Source organism: Siniperca chuatsi, linkage group LG18 (assembly GCF_020085105.1).
Source record: "Siniperca chuatsi isolate FFG_IHB_CAS linkage group LG18, ASM2008510v1, whole genome shotgun sequence".
In the NCBI taxonomy this organism is placed as follows: Eukaryota; Metazoa; Chordata; class Actinopteri; order Centrarchiformes; family Sinipercidae; genus Siniperca; species Siniperca chuatsi.
In genome coordinates, this window is record NC_058059.1 from 24,716,566 (window position 1) to 24,737,274 (window position 20,709).

General features: G+C 38.9%; 1 protein-coding gene and 1 long non-coding RNA gene across 9 annotated transcripts in view; one reads left to right on the forward strand and one right to left on the reverse strand.

Annotated features, from left to right (window-relative positions):
- Positions 1-1,104: 1,104 nt before the first annotated feature.
- Positions 1,105-7,330, reverse strand: LOC122865244. 2 transcript variants are annotated; one of them, XR_006375434.1, is made up of 3 exons: positions 7,211-7,330; positions 6,472-6,621; positions 1,105-5,820 (listed from the first exon to the last, which is right to left on the reverse strand). It is a non-coding gene; the product is annotated as an uncharacterized LOC122865244 (long non-coding RNA). The 2 variants fall into 2 exon arrangements; XR_006375433.1 differs by having other exon boundaries at positions 7,184-7,317.
- slc27a6 (solute carrier family 27 member 6) overlaps positions 7,303-20,709 on the forward strand; it is a 76,198-nt gene continuing 62,791 nt past the window's right edge. For all 7 annotated transcript variants that reach the window (XR_006375428.1, XR_006375431.1, XR_006375429.1 and 4 more), the window contains exons 1-2: positions 7,303-7,789; positions 12,617-12,826. Coding sequence is in view for 2 of the 7 variants with exons in the window: in XM_044173380.1 (XP_044029315.1) it covers positions 7,303-7,789; positions 12,617-12,826 (697 nt within the window). In the remaining 5 variants the exon portion in view is untranslated. The remainder of the gene's footprint in view (positions 7,790-12,616; positions 12,827-20,709) is intronic.

Below are 20,709 nucleotides of genomic sequence, written 5' to 3' on the forward strand. Positions count from 1 at the left end.
CTGCGGAGAAGTCTGCTGGAGCTGGGACACATGCTCTTTTGGATGGCAAAGCGGTGGCCAGAGCTGGGACTGCAGCGGAGTTGTGGGGACAGAGGAGTTGGAAAGATCTGCAGGTGGGGGTTTGATACGGATGTAAATGCAAAAAGTTCTTCATGAGAGACTCCAACTGGAGTAGTAATATTGTTTTGAAATAAGGCTTCCAGGAGCCTGGGCATTGGCCATTCACTAATCCTGGGAGCATTTTAATTTTTTCTTGCCAGAAGAGAGCTCTGGTGGATGGAAACGGCGCTATCTTCTCGGAATGGCTTCCTCTGATTCAGATTGCTGATGCTGAGAATCTGTAATGCAGTCAATCTGCCATGGATCCTCATCGTGAACGGGGATTGACATGACAAGCAGCAGGGTAAGTTGAAGAGCGTACACAGACAGCCTGGTCGTTCTCATGTAGGGGAGTTTGCAGAGGAAGCAGCAAGGGTAGGCAGGCTAAAGCAGCTTAAATATGGTGCCTTGTATGAGATTATTATTATTATAATTAAAGAGGGGAATCAGCTGAGCCATAAGCTGATGTAGCTGGAATTGTGAGATGAGCTTGACTTCGTTGCCTATCTGAACTAACGCTATGCTCAATATGCCAATATGCCCTATGATTAGACAGTGTCTGAAGAGTAAATACTGTATTGTGCAGGTACATTTGCACTGTGGAACACTTACAGAGAAACTAGGTAAATTATGCTAAACAGCCACAAGTGGCAAATGCAACAACGTAGTATAACTAGTACAAGTACAGTCAACAAATTGACTCATTAACATAATTTACACAGCAATATCTACCATAAGTTTACTAACATTGTCCACCATTAGCCCCCATCACCCCCTAAAGATGTTAAAATGTCAACCATTGTTTGACTTGCGTCCTTTTAATTCATCTGCACATCATTAATTCAAGAGCAGTTTTTCCCCAATACTTGATACATGGCAGGCTCTGTAGTATTTACTGTGGAAAGACTGGAAAATCAGTTTTGTGATGGAGCAGTGAACACTGAAAAATACCCTCGCATAATCAATACATTAACCACATCAACTCAATTGTATTGAACACTGTATTTTATTTTTCTACAACACACATGAAACAGACCAAACAACAAAATGTTTTTTTTTTAAAAAAGGCCCTTGGATTGTGTCCCAATTAATTAATTAATTAATCAAGCAATCAAAAGTGCCAAAACTTCTTAATGATTTTAATAAGATTGACTGTAGCCATTAGTGTGCATGAACCTGTACCAGGAGAGGACTTTAAGACTGTGTTTGACTTCAGTTGAGGCACAGATTAGAGGGATAACACCAGGGACCAACTTCATATCAAACACATGTTCACTTTGTTTCATCCATGAAATACAAAGATGTCCACAGCTTCTTTGTTGTCTGAAGTAGGTGCCTACAGTACAACAACTACTAACTTCTCAACTGACTCAGCAAAGAAGAAGATTTCCCAAGATGTCAAACTGTTTCTTGACACAATACTAAACCCATAATATCTTCATCGTGGTGTAAAAATGTCTCAGACTTTTCATCATTGTGGTGTTGTTACTGCAAGTTACGATCACAGTGTTTTTGGTTGACCAAAACACTTCATCCCTCATCAGGAGCCAAGATAGCTGCTTGATCAGCTGACAGTATCTTTCTGTCCAGACGAGGCAGTCCTATACTGTGTTCAAAATTAGTGTGCTACTTGGACCTGTGGCAGTTCACACACGACATCAGCTCTAGCAGAACATCTCAGAGCGGTGCTTTAAAGTGCGAAGAGAGCAGAAGATGAACAGAGTCCCCTGATGAGAGCTTGTCTTGGAGCTGGCTCTGTGCTCAGACTATTGATTCTTTGGACGGCTGCTTCCCTTGCTGTGAGCCTTGTGAGTAATGCAGTGCTGACACTTCACCCTGTGACCAGGGAAGGAGGAGGACTACGCTCTGATTGGACTTTTGCCACTCACTGTACAGTCGACAGTGATACCTGAGAGACACCTGGGGAAGTCAAAATGGATGTTAGGATTTCACCTAAAAATGCATTTTCACTGTGAACTATTCAACTGAAATGCATTTCACTGGTAAAATTGACATAATATTTGAAAGGGGCAGAGCACCTATTTTATACATAAAGATCAGTTTAATGGTCATGGTTAGTACTCCTCAGCATGTGAAAACAGTTATATAAAGTCTTCTGTGGCTCTAGAGGAGTGTTGTCAAGTCTGAGAAAATATTATTTCAACCTGGATGTGGAGACTACACATATACTGTATAACGCAAAGCCTGCACTACAAACTGGATGTGTGGAGTTTGAAAGATGTGGGTGTTTATCATGCAAGGAGGCTGTGACAAAAAACATTTGTCATTGGTTACATTATGGGAAATGTAGTATCCTGTGTTTTTGGATAGAATATTTCATGTGCTTGTTGTCGCTGCTTAGCTGTGTGCCTCTCTTAGTGCAACACTATGGAAGTTTTGATTGGACTTTAATAGTTGTAACCCACAGAAGACAATCCACAAATGTGTACCATGATCCAAAAATATTTTACTATCCACAAACATGTATTTTTTATGTTATGTAAAGTCATATCCACAAAAATACAGAGCGATTTGCAAATATGCATAACTTACTCTGTAAACACATTTTAATTTCACATAAAAAATTTTAATGTGAAAAAGGTTATACAAATGTAAATAGTTTCCCCACAAAAATAGTTTGTGGGCCATGTGACATTTGTGACTTCCCTCTTATTTGTTTGCGTATTTTTGTCCAATTCGTACCGCAGAGCAGAACTGTAGAAAAAATCCACAAATGTGAGGTGGAGTTAGTAACTATGCCAGCAGGTGGTTATACATGCGTGTGTGCACACACACACACACACACACAGAGAACAGACCTGAATACGCCACAATCAGTTGGCGTCAGTGTCATTCTTTGAGCAGCAACTGTTTTTTGTTGATAAAACTCCAATGATAATTGTGAAAACAGTATGTAATGTAGCAAGGGTTCTCCTAATATGTTTTGTCTTTGCTAAGTAATAGTAAGTAATAAACAGCACCTAACCTGACTGCAGTCAAAAGATGCATACATTTTAAACTTGTTAGCTAAAAAAATGGGTTGATGCAGCGTCCAGCTAACTACTCCTGCAGCCATAACGTTAAACTGTTAACGTTAGGCCGTATTCAGACCAAATCAGGCATTGCGCCAATTGCACCTAGTTTCAGTGATATTTCAGGTTGGCCAGTCTGGTCGCCGGATTGGCAGCATGATGTTGGGTTGCGTTTCTCCAAAAGTTGATTTCGTTTCAACTTTTCTGCTGCAGGTCACTGCAGGTTTTTTTCCGGCATACCCTACAAGTCCCCACCACCGCAGCCTAAACCGACCTTCCCCACTCAAATGAATGGGAGGACTGGCGTTTTCACCCTAGCGCCTGATTTGGTCTGAATTGGCCCTTACTCCCATGGCGGCTGTTGTGAACACTCCCGGGAGATTAGCATGTTTTTTTAAAGATTGAACGTTATTTCCGCACATTAATTAGGGATTCAGGTAGACTAACTATACAACTCATCTCACCCCCAGTGAGCGGGTCCAGCATGAATTAAGAAGGTAATTGAATCAGTCTGTTAAATTATTTGATGTACAGCACATGACACTACAGTCTGATGTTTTCTGTGATAATCTCTTGCATGGTGATATATCATTTTGATAAGCTCTGAATTGGTCCTCTATATTAATGCTCATGCCAGAAGGAGAACTAACATATCCTGTGTACAAAAATTTTTAATCAAGTGTACGCTACAAATGAATAAAGTTTAATAAGTGAAGAGAGATTTAATAAAACAGTGAATAATATAAATGGATCCACCAATGCGTAAATATGACTTTACATGTAGTTCTGTGGTGAAGCAATTTACATTTGTAAAACCTATATAATTTTTATGTGAAAGTAAAATACGTGTTTACAGAGTAAGTTATGCATATTTGCAAATCGCTCTCTCTCTCTGTGTTTCTCTGCAGAGCATGTGCGATTATCAGTAGACCGCAGGGGAGGGGTAGAGCGGGGGTAGATTGTCCACTAATTAATTGATCATGGATGGCGTAGTTTTTTATTTTTATCAGACCTGCTAAATTTCGGGCACACTAGTGCGACCAATGAAAATGTTTAGTCACACTTGACAGATTTTTGGTCACATGTTCAACCAAAATGGTCACACCCTGGAGCCCTGCAATTATGAAACTATCACTGATTCTATGCAAGTGTTGAATCGCAAAGTAAAGTGGATATAAAAAGTCTACAAACCCTCATGAAATTGCAGGTTTTTGAAATGTAAAGACAGAAATAGAAACACAGAAACACCCTGATTGCATAAGACTGCACACCCCATCCAATTAATACTTTGTGGAAGCACCTTTTGCATTTATTACAGCAGCAAGTCTTTGTGAATAAGGATCTTTATCTTCACCCCTACCCCCTGTTTTTCGAGTGGCCCTCAGTGTTTAAAATATTCCAATATGAAATGGGACAACCCTTCAAGACCCTGATAACTGAATGCTGTCTTCATTGTGTGATGATCTGTGTGCAGGTCTGATAGGACAGAATACCATACACCATGCATTGTATTAACGTGTTTATGCCATATGCGTTTGGTTTGGGGGATTTCACGCAGTTTCTAAAAATAAAAGTCCTTCCAATAAATTATGTGAAATTATTAATTTTTTCAGACTGGTCATCCTACGTCATAGTGCAAGCTGAATCACAACATGCCCATCCTGCGTTTGTGGATTAACGTGGAGGCCGAGCTGAAGCAGGACTTCCGCCTCAGCAGGAGAGCCATGCATGGTCTGCAGAGGCTGCTACAGAGGGAACAGAACCATGGCTGGGATAATCAGCTGGTCACGATCTATGTTTACTGGCGGGCTCATGGACTGTCCTAACGCGTTGTAGCCAGTGTCTTCAAAGTGCCAAAATCCACAGTCCACCGCATTATCCACAAAGTTGCACAACACATGGCTCAACCTGAAGTCCCACAGGCAGGAGAGCTTCATGTAGCTTTTACAGGGCAAGACGATACCCTCCCACAGGTTACATCCTTCTGGGTGATGGTAGCTATCCTTGTTTGGACACACCAATCTGCCTAATCACACCAAGGAGCCCGTTAATGGACACATACAGGGGCGCTTCAATTATTATCATTCCAGGGGGCGCAGCATAATCGAAAGGGCTTTTGGAATCAGAGTCTTGAAGGTTAAACCAAGCTTCACTGCTTGGATCCCTAAATATAGCCGTAAGCTGCAATGATCAGGGTCCAAGCAGATTACGAAAAATCGTAAAATTTGACATTTTCAGAGCAGAAGACCAGATGCGGATGACTTGAGAGATTACAATGATAGGCCAAGCCGTTTTAGATAATTGTGAAAATGTAAACTTGATTATTACAGCGTCACCTTGAGGTCATGTGCATGAGTAGTGGTTGGAATTTGCAATCCATCCATTTTGTGTTTTTGCTGCACAAATACTTTTTAGCAAAGGAAAATAATTTTCAAGGGGTCCAAGTACAATGGGCAATTTTGGAATTAATGACATCGATGAGCACTTGAAAACACAGCACATGTATGTATTGCCACATTGTTGGAAAGTACGACTTGGCTGCCCCAGGGATTCGAACCCTGGACCTTTGGATCCCCAGAGAAGAGAAGGCCACGTTTCCTCCCAAACTTTTATCTCCAAGAACTACTTTTCAAGGAACTAAAACGTTCCTTTAGCCATTGTTGTGTGCGGTCCACCGCAGTCTAAAGACCTGCAAAGATGAGGCAAATGAACACCCTTTAGGTTACACCCATCACACAGCTGCATAACTCTATTGTTTTGTCTTAACACATCACCTGCAATTCAGCATAAGGACCTTTGCTTATTTTAACCTATGCACGCTCACCTGTTTTAAATACTGAGCTTACCTGTGTATAATGGTGAAATTGAGAACCACTACTTCCTTAGAGCATTGTAAATATTAGAACATGGCATTACTTTTTACATATGTAGTAGTATATACACTTGTTTTCAGATACAAGAACAGCCACTATACACACATTTGGTTCCACAACTATTAATTTATCTGCAGAAATATAAATGTGCAAAATACAGCATTTGTGTGCTTCAGAAGGAGACATGGGACGAGAGCTGCTGTTGGTCGCAGAGTAAACACACTGCAGTCTCTGCAGCCTGCTGTTTGGTGTACCTGCCCGTTTTATCTGGAAAAACGTGGTGAAAAAAATAAACGTTGTGTCTCACTGTGACGACATTAACAAGATATCCAACACCACGATTCTACACCATTCGCAGTTGGCGTTAACATGTAGCTAACGTTAGCTTTTGGCTAGAGTATCAATAGCATGACAACAGTTAGCGTTATAGTATTTAACAAGCAGCATGTGGGCCGTATGTGATTTACCTTCAACCGACTGGACTTCCGTTCCCGTGTCTTCCACCACGGCTCCCAAGCCAGAGAAGGCTGGTCAGTGACCCAGCAACGCATCGATCCAGACCGTCAAATCACTTGCTGCTCCGCCGGTTACAACAGTTGAAATGTCTGTGATAATGTCTGTGGGGGAAAATCACACATCATTCTGCTTTTTTTTCCAGGTGTATTGTCAAATATTTTGGTAAAGTTTGAAGAAAAAGTGAGCAAAAAAGAAAATGGTGTGTATACAGTCCAAATTACTGCGGACTCACCATATGACTGATCTGAATACAATTTGAAACAGTTGATGACTTTCATCTAGAGAATGTGTCAATTTTGGTAGCATTTGAGGAGACTTGTGGAGATATAAATGTTAATTGATTTTGCATATTTTGAAAAATATATATTAATGGACTTTTGATCATAGGTTTCAGTGTGGCACTTTTCAGTGAATGTGCTGAAACAAATTCAGCTCCGTAGGAGGTATGGGTGATTTATTTAGATTTTTTGAAGTTTGGAATATGAATTATCTGTGAATTATTGGAATAAGTCATGCCCACTTTAAGCAAGTTTAACGTTAAGCAAGGCCTACCCATCATATCTCCAAATGTCAAATTGTCCACTTTTATTTTGAAGGCAACATTTCTCATGTTCCGGTCATATGTTGTGTGGCTTAACGTTTCTGGACTAGTCGTTGGCTTACGTCACGCTGACGGTCCGTGTTTATCACCTGGAGCATACGTGTGGTGAACAGCGCGCTCATCTTTGAGTGTCTGTAGCTCCGTGTGCACCGTGTCCTCTCACTGTCTCAATGCAGCAGACATGACTCTGTCTCTGGGATGGCTCTCAGCTCTGGCCGCGGGTGTTTTCTCCGCTCATGTTTTGCAGAAACTCTGCTTCCCATACTTTTGGACTGACCTCCTCTTTCTGCTGAAAGTGATCAGGTACGGCGTGAAGCTGGAGCTGTTCAAGATGACATCCAGCGTGTGTACGGTCCTGGACAGGTTCATTCAGCAGGCGCAACGCATTCCCAACAAGCCGTTTATCATCTATGATGGAAGCATCTACACCTACCGGGACATCGAGCGACGCAGCAACAGACTCGCCAATGTTTTCCTCGAGAGAGTGAATTTGAGGAAAGGAGACTGCGTTGCCTTGCTCATGAGCAACGAGCCCGACTTCCTGTGCGTTTGGTTCGGGTTGGCGAAGGTCGGCTGTTCGGTTGCTTTCCTCAACATTAACATCAAGTCCAAGTCTCTGCTACACTGCTTTAACAGCTGTGGAGCCAAAACTCTAATTGTTGGTTCAGGTAAAGCTCTCATCTTCACTTATTGTGTTATCATTGTGGTTTTTTCACAACGGTCATCACCATTTCTCCTATACACCACTGTGGCTCCATCAAAGCCATTTCTGGTCATTTTGGTTCCCTATAGGTCAGATGTCCACTGGCGTCCCTGAGGGGATTGGTCTTTTCATTATAATATTTTATAACTAATATGAGAATTTTATAGGATAATATTTTGTTTTGAAATGGACTTTCTTTAACTTCAGTCAACTTATGCTCTGTGTAATGTAATCAATAACACATAGTCCAGTCTGTCAATGAGTAGCTTTACATGTACATTGCTCCCTGTTGATTTTAATCCTGTTTGGGATATAATATGAAACTAAGGAATGTGGTCATTCATATCTCTGTTTGAGTCTAACATTATCCAGGTTTCCTCCATACAGGCATGTCTTTAATTCCTCAACATCCCAGACTAACTGAGCTGCAGGTACTATCAGTATCTGACTTTCACTTATTCATGTCCTGACCACGTTTTATCATTCAGTATTTATTTTAATTCTATTTTTGACTATTTTTCCTACATTATGCAACATACAATGGACACTTTAGGGCTGCATTAAAATTAGTTTAGCATTTTTTTGTTGAATAGTAAGTAGTAGTAGTAAGAAAATACAATACCTATAATATTTTGTACAATGACACTGTCCTGTAGTATTTTCTATAATATCCTGTGGAGGTTCAGTGCGGTTCAGCTGTCATTCCAGGAGTAAATATTTGCTGTTATAGCAGAGGTGGAAGACATATTCAGATCCTTTACTTAAGTAAAAGTAGCCATACCACAGTGTAGAAATATTCCATTACAAGTAATAGTCCTGCATTCACAGGAGTATAAACATTAAAATATACTTAAAGCATCAAAACTAAACGTATGCATTATGCATAATGGCCCCCTTCAGAGTGCTGTATTATTATATAAATGTATATATTATATTATTAGATTGTTATTATTGATACATTAATATGTAAGAAGCATGTTAATGTTGTACCGGGTCAGGACCGAGCTGCTTTTAACTACTGTATATACAGCAATTTTATCAAAAATATCTTTTCTATAGTATGTCAGATAGGCCTGCAACTAACTGTTGCTTTCCTTAGTGATTAGTCTCTTGGTAATGTTTATGATTCATTGCAATTGTTTACCCAATGAAATGTTAAAAAAAAAAAAATCACAAATTTTCCTGAGCTAATTGCTTGTTTTGTCAAACCAACAGCCTAAAACCCAAAGATATTCAATATAAAAGAGTACAAATGTAAATAATTCATATTGAAATAAAACAGAGAAAAAAGGCAAACCCTCATATTGAAGAAGCAAGAACCAGTAAATGTTTGGCATTTTTTCTTGATCAATACATTATCAAAATTGTTGTTGATTCATTTTCTGTTGATCGACTAATTAATTAGTCAACTTATTGTTTCAATACTAATGACAGAGTGTATTTGTGAGTTTTTGCAATACATTCCAAAATATTATAGAGGCAAAGAGTGTACTTTTTACACATGCTAAACATTTGATAGGACCATTAAATAACATGTAGTTTAAAGATACAGTACACTGCTTTATTTTATTATAATGCCCAATTGTGAACCCCAAAATCCAAATGTCAGGTAACTTTTGTTGTTTTCAAACTCAGGTGTGAACTGTGTGGAGTTCTAGTGAGGGATCTGACTGATTGCTCAATGTTGGAGTCAACCCTGAAAATGTCCAAACTTGCTAATATCCAAAAAAGCTAGGAGCACCCTGCTTTAACATGAATTAATGCGTACTATTTGCTGTCCATTTTAATGATACAAGAATATGAAATTTAGCTGACCCATATTCAGTTTCCACGCATGCTTCACTGCAAGAATCCTGTTTCTAGAGTTAATAAGATTCATTATGCTGCAGCCATGTGACAGGATAACAGATCATTGCTCAACCAAACAAGCATGATGTTGGTCAGGGACAATGTCCTCACTACAACCCCAGTGCAACAGGAGAAGGATTCATGGAATAGCTGGAATAGTCAGACACTGATAAGAGTAGATGTGGTGCCATATACTGTATAAGCACTGTTACCATAGGAAGTGTCAACAGAATATTATACTTGCTATTGAAGCCATTCTTATTTTTATGACAGTTGTAGGGATAAAGTGGGATCTTACTCAAGAGCATAGAGAATCCTGCAAATTGAATGGATAGTCGTGTCACTGTTTATTCACTGAATGTGGAAGTAAACAGTTGGTCGAACTTCCAGTTTTTGTGCCGCGCTTAGTTTGATTGTTTCCCTGAGCTAACTAATGTTGGCTTAGCTAGCTTATTTAACGATGTATTGGGAGCACTTCCCAAAATCAATAAAAAATCGAAACGGCAGGTTGGTGCCACATCCTCAAACTATTAACGAGTGGGAGGATGACATGAAGAAATGGCCTCATATAACATATGAGAGTGAGAGAGAGCACCCCCTAATCAAAATACCGGTACCCTACATTAGAAAGGATGAAAGCCTAAGATTACTGTAGTTGTTTCAACCTTTATTTACAATTAGAGAAAGGTTTACACTTTTATTTTGTAGCCAGCAGAGTATTGAAAACAAGTATACCAAACAACAAGGTAAATTATACTTTGGTGCTCATGGTTTCTGTAAAATTAACTGAACGATTGAATTGTGGAAAATCTAACCGATCTAACAATGTGTAACTTAAGCATATTGACCATGCTGACAAAAATTTAAACAATTGAAATAGCTCAAGCGGGCAACCCGGTGGGCTTTAAGAGGTTTTATACATCCAAAGTACTTCTATAAAAACCAGACCCAGTGTCTAATTGAGACCTGCGTTATTTGACAAAATGTGTAGCCACACACAACCAGTAAAATTACTGTTTAATTGGGGCTCAGCTTTTAATTGAAGTTTTATGGTCATTCAATTAAATTTAATTTATTTATATAGCGCCAGTTCATAACAGAAGTTATCTCATTGCACTTTTCCTATAGAGCAGGTCTAGATTGTACTCTATAATATTAATTACAGAGACCCAACAAATCCCACCATGAGCAAGCATTTGGCGACAGTGGCAAGGAAAAACTTCCTTTAAGAGGCAGAAACATTGGACAGAACCAGACTCAATGGTGGGCGGCCATCCGCCGCTGCTGTGTTTTGAGAAGGAGAGGGGGGGGGCACAATGCAAAGACCACGTAGAATTTTTTTTTTTAAATAGTAGAATAGTAATTGTAGTGTTAATATTAATAAATTAGTAATAATAGGAATGACAGCTATAGGAAAAATAATGTCAGTATTAGTAACAGAGCCAATAACAACAACTGTAGTAGCAGTTGTCGAGCAGGAACATGGGGGCAGCAGGTGGCCCACAACCACAGATCCAGTCTCTGCAGCTCCGGAGGCAGAAATACCTGCTGAAAGCGACAGAAGGAGAGAGGAGAGAAACGAGAAATGGTACTAACAAGACTTAACATTAGCTAGCGTACCAATTCAAACTGCAGCTGCTAATCTCTTGACAAGATGTCGTCTTGAAGTTTTTATTGGGCCTTCAGTACATTAGCCTAGCCTTCTCTCGTATCGAGTGGTTGAAAACACTCCTGCTCCAAGTAAACCCTATTGTTTGTACCAGTTATTATGGTAACCCTTAACTGCACAAAACATTCTGGTTTTCCTCAAAGCCATAGTGGTCCAAAGAGTTGTTGTGTTAGCTAGCCAATGACCGGAAGTGCCTGACTGCAAGTCTTGCACAAAAAACGTCAACTGGCTGCGTTCATATTTCTGTCAAAAATAAAGTGAATAGCTGCTGGGCGCAGTGGATTCTCACTAAATGTTTTCCAGACAAAAGTTTTAAAATAAAATCTGATCTCACTAAATTTAGGTTGGCTTTGCAAGATGACAGTTTTTGAGCAGGTTGTCCTGTTTTTTATATGTTGAAACCTTATTACAATTTATAATAAAAAGTGGAAATAAACAAATCTTTTGGCTCTCTTGGCCTACCCTTAAGGCACCCACTTTGCTAACCACTGCTCTAGAGCCTATGGCTCATGTGATATTTTATAAATTATTTGATTCTAGAACTTATAGTTCAGGAGTTATTGGCCAAAAGGTATACTTCGTTGCTGTAGCACCACCACTGGGCCCAATCATGTATTTTTTTGGTCTCTGTAGCAATGAATGCATATCACCAATTTGCTTGCTGTGGGAATTATTTTCTGTCAGGTACATATCCTTTTAGGGTGGAAAGAGCGGAAGAATCCTCATGAAAGCAGCAGGTCTTCAGCGCAATGGGCTAAGGCTCTAGAAGGAGGAGCAGCTCAGATGTTCAATATAATTCTAACTGTTAAGACAAAGCATGCTCTGCTTATTTTTTGATGCCATTTATAGTCTTTATCCTGCTGCATTGTAATTCCTTCAGAACTATAATAGTATTTAATCCGTTACAAAGTCCCAGTCAGGAGTGGTGCTGTTTTGTGAAATACTTATTATATATGTGACTTCAGACCTTGCAGTGGCGGTTCATGACATCATTCCCTTCTTAAAATATCCACAGTCACTCCATGCAGCGTCACCATGGAACACTAGTTGCACAATCCTTTTAAAAGTACATGTTTTGTGATATTATGTCATACTATATTATTAGCTTCCTGTTTGCTCTGATGTCTCTACATCACACACTCTTACAATTAAAACTTAGATACTAGAACTAGATAGAAAGTAGGAAGCAGCTGTCTATAAAGGGTAAGTAAAATTCAAAATATAAATCAAAATGTCGTTTTCATGAAATTTTGCTTGGCTGTGTCCATCTCCCAGATTTAGTGGAATGTCTGGACGGCATCCTAACTAGCCTGCTGGAGGACAACATTCAGGTGTGGACCATGAAGAGCCAGAGTGAGCACACACAGGTGCACACTCTGTTGGATAAGATCTATGCTGCCTCTGACCAGCCTGTACCAGCAGAGTTACGTGCCACCTCCTCCCTCAAATCCCCCACCCTCTACATCTTCACCTCTGGAACAACTGGTGAGTCAGTGGTTTTATGCAGCTCAGTGAAGGCTGACATTTTAAATCATAGTGCGCTCGTTTTCAGTTACAGTTCATACTACTAATACTAACACATCTGTTTTTAGAAAAAAAGTTTCAATATTTGCTTTTGATACCTGTTAGTTATAATAACCAATAGTTGTTAAGGTAAAATTTCATCATAGACATACAGTGGTGTGCAAAAGTGTTTGCCCCCTTCCTGATTTCTTTTTTTTTTGCATGTTTGTCACACTTAAATGTTTCAGATCATCAAACAAATTTAAATATTAGTCAAAGATAACACAAGTAAACACAAAATGCAGTTTTTAAATGAAGGTTGTTATTATTAAGGGAAACCTACATGGCCCTGTGTGAAATAGTGATTGCCCCCTAAATCTAATAACTGGTTGGGCCACCCTTAGCAGCAACAACTGCAATCAAGCATTTTCGATAACTTGCAATGAGTCTTTTACAGCGCTGTGGGGGAATTTTGGCCCACTCATCTTTGTAGAATTGTTGTAATTCAGCCACATTGGAGGATTTTCGAGCATGAACTGCCTTTTTAAGGTTATGCCACAGCATCTCAATAGGATTCAGGTCAGGACTTTGACTAGGCCACTCCAAAGTCTTGTGACTCCACCTAGAATTTTAAATTAGTAATAAAGTAATGGTAGTGGTAATATTAATATTAATAAAGTAATAATAATAGGAATGAAAATCATAGGAATAATAATAACAAAGCCAATAACAACAACTGTATTAGAAGTTGTCGAGCAGCAGGTGGCCCACTTCAGAGGTAGAAATACCTGCTGAAAGTGACAGAAGAAGAGAGACGAGAAAGCACAAAACTACAGGAGAGAGAAGATGTCGACTTAGTAACATGCAGTAATGGGATAAAAATGCATACAGATGGAGAGGGAGAGGAGGAGAGAGGAAAGAGGTGCATCATGGATAGTCTCCCGGCAGTCTGCATGTTCTAGTTTTTCGGCATCATTTTGAGACAGGATGTGCTTGATTTTTGCAATGTTGCGTATGTGAAAGAAGGCAGTCCTTGAAGTTTGTTTCATGTGGTAGTTAAAGGATAAATCCTGATCAAAGATAACTCTGAGGTTCCTTATGGTGGTGTGGGAGGCCAGGGCAATGCCATCTAGAGCAACTATATCTTTAGATAATGTGTCTCAGAGGTGTTTGGGGCCAAGTACAATAACTTCTGTTTAACATCAGAAACTTGCAGGTCATCCAGGTCTTTATGTCCTTAAGGCATGCTTGATTAGCTAACTGGTTAGTTTCATCTGGCTTGATCGATAGATATAATTGGGTATCATTCACATAACAATGAAAGTTTATGGAGTGCTTCCTAATAATATTGCCTAAAGGAAGCACAGAACCTTGTGGAACTCCGTGACTAACTTTGGCGTGCACGGAGGACTCAGAAAGGGAAGGTTAGATATTGGTCTATAGTTGGCTGAAACCCCTGGATCAAGAGTGGGCTTTTTAAGAAGAGGTTTAATTAGAGCTACTTTTAAGGACTGTGGTAGATAGCCTGTTAATAAAGACAGATTGATCATATCCATTAAAGAAGTGCTAAATAAGGGTAAAACTTATTTAAGCAGAAGAAGTTGGAATGGGGTCTAAGAGACAGGTTGATGGCTTAGATGAATTAATCGTTGAAGTTAGTTGAAGAAGGTCGATAGGAGAAAATCAGTCTAAATATATATCAAGTTTTACAGCTGTTTCTAAGGTTCCTGTGTTTGAAGATAAATCGGTACCGGTTGAGGGCAGGACATGATTCATTTTTTTCTCGTAAATATTAAAGAAGCTCATGAAGCCGTTACTACTGAGGGCTATAGGAATACATGGCTCACTAGAGCTGTGATTCTCTGTCAGCCTGGCTACAGTGCTGATAAGAAACCTGGGGTTGTTTTTATTTTCCTCTATTAATGATGAGTAGTAGGCTGCTCTGGCATTACAGAGGGCTTTCCTGTATGTTTTAAGACTATCTTGCCAGACTAAACGAGATTCTTCCAGGTTGTTGGAACGCCATTTCCTTTCAAGTTTTCGTGAACCTTCTTTGTTTTATTATCTTCTTTTTTAGAGGGGCGATAGAATCGAGTGTTGTTTGCAGTGAGCCTGCAGCACTATCAACAAGATGGTCAATTTGGGATGGGGTGAAAGTAGCATAGGATTCCTCTGTTATATTGAGACATAACACCAAATTAAATGCAGATAGGATCGTTTCCTTAAATTTAGCTGAAGCACTATCAGATAGACATCTAGAGTAGGAGTTTTTGCCTAATGGCGTGTTGTCCAGTAATAGGAGTTCAAAAGTAATTTTATAATGGTCCAATAATGAAGGATTCTGTGGAAAGACTATTAAATGTTCAATTTCAATGCCATATACCAGAACAAGGTCAAGGGTGTGGTTAAAACAGTGAGTGGGTTTATGTACACTCTGACAAAAGCCAGTCGAATCTAACAATGAGATAAATGCAGTACTAAGGCTATCATTTTCAATGTCCACATGAATATTGAAATCACCTACAATAATTACTTTATCTGTTTATTTTTGCATTTTTTAATTTTCACAATGAACAAGATAACAACTGGTAGGGTGCTACAAATACAGATCTTCCATTTGTTTCATATATTTGAGTGGGTTACATAGTTGGTCCATTTCCACCATCGTAATTTACATTTATGTGCATCCAATCTCAGGTCGTGGGTCATTTTTTCCATTGTAAAAATTTCCGCCATGATATTCTTCCATTGGTCCAGACTCAAAGGCTTACTTTTCAACCAATTCCTCGTTATAACTTTCTTACTTGATATCAGCATCACTTTGAATAGATGAATGTCTTCCCCTCTAACAACATCTTTAGTTAACAGGCCTAAATACAGAGTCTGTGGGTCATTCGATATTTTGTAACCCAAAATCTTTTCCATTTCTATTACAATAGATTCCCAGTAGGGGCGAATTTTTATACATGACCAAAATATATGAGAATGATTGACATTGACATCCCCGCATAGTCTCCAACACTGTTGGGTTTTTTTTAACTGTTTGCTTTTAATGAGGGGTGTAATAAAGTATCTCACCAAGTACTTCCAGCCAAATTCTCTCCATTGTCTGGAGCTAGTAGAAGTTTGTTGTAAAAGACAGATTGAATGCCAATCATTCTCTGACAGTTTAAGCTGCAGTTCTGCTTCCCATTTCTGTTTTATGTATAGTGAGTCAAACCTATTGCAATTTTGTAGACTTTTATACAGCCTGGATACAATTTTCGAAGGTAAATGTCTGTAAGCCCCTGTGACCATATCAATTAGTTCACTGCCCTCTTGAGAAAGGTGATTTTCAATGTCTGTATTATAAAGATGTCTTAGTTGGAAATACCTAAATAAATCAGAGTTTTCCAAGTCAAATTCTCTTTTCAAGTTTTCAAAAGATTTAAACTTTTTTCCGTCTGTTAATGTACACACTGCAGTGATTCCCTTGTCAATCCATCTTGTAAATGTGCTATCCATCTGACCACATTTGAATTTTGGAGAATACAATGGCCAGATCAACAATTTACAATCCTCCTCCATTTTGTATTTATTCATTACATCCCACCAGATCTTAATTGTTGTATCTACTATAGGATTTGGTTCTATAAGTTGGTTAATTGTTTTCTCACCCAACCTTGCTTGTGGCTGACATGATCCGTAGTTAAGCTCAATGTGTTTCCATTTGGAGTAATATTCTGGTGAGCACCAGAAAATTATATATCTCAGCTGGGCAGCTAGGAAATATTCTTTAAAATTTGGAAGAGCAAGTCCTCCTCTTTTTTTTTCTAGTTGTAGAGTTTTGAGCTTAACCCTTGGTCTTGCCCCCTTCCAAATAAATCTACTCACTTGTTTATCCCATTTATCAAATTGAGTATTCGGTATACAAACTGGCAGTGAAATGAATAAATAAAGCAATCTAGGTAACACATTCATTTTTATCACCTCTATCCTTGAGCTTAAATCCATGACTAGTGTTGCCCATTTTGTCAAATCTTTTTGTATAGTTTCATTAATCTTATTATAATTAGCCTCATATAATGTATTTAGTTCTCTAGTAAGGTAGACACCTAAATATTTTATTTTTCCTGAATCCCATTTTAGTTTGTAAGCTCGTCTGATTGAGTCAGCTGGTCTATATTTTATACAAAGAACTTGGGTTTTTGATATGTTTAACTTATACCCAGATTTCCCTCCAAAGTCTTTTAGTAAAGTTAAAAGTTTTAGGAAATGTATAATCCGGATTGTTGAGGTATATAATAATATCATCTGCAAAGAGACCTAACTTATGATCATCCTTAGCTACTGTGATTCCTTTAAGTTCATTACTTTGTCTTATACATTGAGCCAAAGGCTCTATAAACAAGGCAAATAGGGAGGGGCTCAGACAGCATCCCTGCCTTGTCCCTCTGAAGAGCTCGAATCTGTCTGTTAAGTCGCCATTTATTTTAATTCTAGCCACTGGTTTATCGTACAGGGCCTGTATACATTTAATGATAGTTTTATCAAAACCCATTCTTTTCAAAACCGCAAAAAGAAAATTCCAGCTGACTCTATCAAAAGCCTTTTCCGCGTCAAAACTTACTAAGGCTGTAGGAGAGCTCTGTTTATTGACTTCATTAATTATATGTAGTGTGCGCCGGATATTATCTTGCGTTTGGCGACCTTTTATAAAACCTGTCTGGTCCTCATCTATCAGGTCTGGGAGGAAGTTTTCTAATCTTCTAGCGATTATAGACGTGAATAATTTATAATCAACATTCAAAATGGAAATTGGACGATAAGACTCACATAACTCTTTGTTTTTACCTTCCTTTGGTATGACTGTTATCATAGCCTCTTTCCATGAAGGAGGACATTTTGCATGTTTGAGTGTCCAATTAAAGGATTCCAACAATAGGGGGGCAAGGTCTTCTTTATAAACTTTGTACCATTCGTTAGGATAGCCATCCGTCCCTGGGCTTTTTTTACTTTTCAATCTACTGATAGCCTTATCAAGCTCTTTTTTAGTAATGGGTGAATTTAATGATACATTTTGAGAGGTTCCTATGGAGGGGAGATCTAATTCAGCTAGATAATCTTCAATTTCTTTTCTATCAACTTGTTCTGATTGATTATACAGAGATTTATAATATTTATAAAATATATTTTTGATTTCCTCAGGTTCATATTTTATGTCCTTACTTTCTGGGTCTCTGATTTTGATAACTGAGTTCCTTATTTGCTGTGATCTTAATCTTTTTGCTAATATTTTGGTAGCTTTGGGACCTGATTCATAAAAGATTTGTTTTGTGAATCTCAATTTCTTTTCTATCTCCTCATTTGCCATATCTGATAATTGTTTTCTAATTCCTTTTATCATTCCAGCCAAATTATCACTCTTATCTGTATGCTGTTGTTTTTCTAGTTTTCTCATATTTTGTTCTAATTCAGCTTGTAGTTGCTTTTTCTTTTTTTTATTATGAGCTAGCCTTGATATCAGATTTCCCCTCATCACTGCTTTGACAGTGTCCCATATTATTGTTGGCTCTATTTGTTCATCCTTATTATTGGCTATACAGTCCTGAATCTCTTTTTTGATTTCTTGCATCACGATTTCATTATTAAGAATATTAACATTCAATTTCCATAATGTTGTTTTGTTTGGGCAATCAAGATGTATGGTTAAGTATATAGCATTGTGATCTGACACATCTGCTATTCCGGTTTCACAGTCTATTACCCGGTGTCTATCTATAGTATTTATCAGAAAGTAGTCAATCCTAGAATGTACCTTATGAGCAGCAGAATAATGCGTATAGTCTCTCTCTGATGGATGAAGATCTCTCCAGATATCACAGAGACCTGCATCTTTAATTAGGATGTTAAGATTCTTGGATTTAATGTTTGTATATCTTTTAGTACTTGTTGTGTCTTTAGTATAATTCAAAATTGTGTTCCAATCGCCTCCACATATCAAAATCCCTCACTCATTATTGTTATTTTGTCAAACAATGATTTAAAGAATGTTTTATCTTCCTCAGGGGGTGCATACACATTAACTAATGTAACAATAGTATTATCAATCCTCCCTTTAACGATCACATATCTGCCATATTTATCGGAACATTCCTCAGTCAATTCAAAATTAGCTGTGTTTGAAATAAGGGTAATAACTCCTCTCCTTCTGCTATTCTTGTGAGAGCTATAAAAGGAATTTATGTAACCAAACTTTTTAAATTTCTCATGCTCTTCATTTGACAAATGAGTTTCTTGTATGAATATCACTTGCATTTTATCCCTTTTTAATTTCGCTATTACCCTACTCCTCTTTATCGGGTTACCCAGACCGTTTACATTAATTGTCTCAATTTTCAGTTTACATGACCCACTCATACCCTGAATATATTATTACTGTAGACCCCACAAGTGAACAAGAACTAATAACGAGAACAAAAAACATTAAGAAATAAAATAAACAAGAACAATGATACAGGGGATACCTGTGACTCCAACTCAAAGGGAAAAATGTCTCTCCCAACTGGGCCCCGTCGGTAGGCCTAGGGTAATGTCTCCCGTAATGGGAGGGCCCTATGTAAGGTTTGGAAACTACTTCCATCCTAAATGTCCAACGTCCTAACTCCTTCTCTGGTGCCTCTCCTTCAGTACCACGAATTACAGAGGCCTCCCTGTGTCAATGATGTAAACACTACACATCAGTCATTTTTTCCCGCTTCTCTGAAACTCCATCAATTTCTCTTTTGCCCTCTGCGCAGTAGGGACTCTGTGCTCTCGCCGGCGCGCCTCCCTTCTGCCATCCCAAGGATTTCTGAAGTCGAGTCTCCATAGCGACTTCTTCAGTAACCGCTGTCGGCACCTCCACTTCCAAGCCCCGCTTCCGCAACTCCATCCCAGCTTCGTGTGCGCTGCTGTATGTTCCAACGCCGCTCTCCCAGTGGATTCGTATGCTCGTGTAGGGTGTTTGGAAACGTACACCCTTTTCCTTCAGCACTTTCTTAATCTCTTGATATGCCATGTGTTTTTGGACGATCTCAGTTGCATAGTCGTGGTCAAAATAAATGTTTCTTCCATTTGACTGAATGCGTCCTTTTTTCCACGCTTCTTTGAGGATTAGCTCTTTAGTAGTATATTCTTGAAAATTTACTATAATTTGTCTCGGGTTATTATTGGGTCGGGGCTTGGCTGCGAAAACTCTGTGGGCTCGCTGAATTTTAAGATCCAAGTCGGCTGGCAGAGATAACTCACGCTTGAGGAAATCTGTCACGAACTGCGTCACCAACTTTCCTTCCTCTCCTTCTCCTATCCCGAAAAGGCGAATGTTGTTCCTTCGCGATCTGGATTCGAGATCAGTCAGTTTGTTTTGAATACTCCTCTGTCGCTTAATGCTTTCAGTCAGCGCTTCAGTCAGTTCCACTGTCATGTCCTCAACATGCCCAACGCGATTCTCCGCTTCTTCCATTCTTTCCGTCAGGCCTCTCATTTCCTCCGTCAGGCCGTCAAGTTTATTACCCATCTCCTGTCGCAGGGTATTGATGTCCTTCCTTAGTTTGTCATTGTCCTCCTTCAATTCGGATTTAAGCGTTTCTATTGCTTCCAATATAGCGCTCGAAGTTTTGCTAGTTCCACCCGGGCTCGTGTTTGTTTGCTCGGTTGCGTTGCTAGCTTTTGTCGCGGTTATTGCTTTGTCTCCTTTAGGCATTTTGCATCTTTTGGGCCTTTGATATTTCGAACCCCACTCTAATGCTTAACTTACTCTATTAATGGATAATATATCATCGAGTTTAGGTGGGTATTTTCCATCAATCTCGGAGAGCGGTCACCAAACACGTCTGACTCGTTAT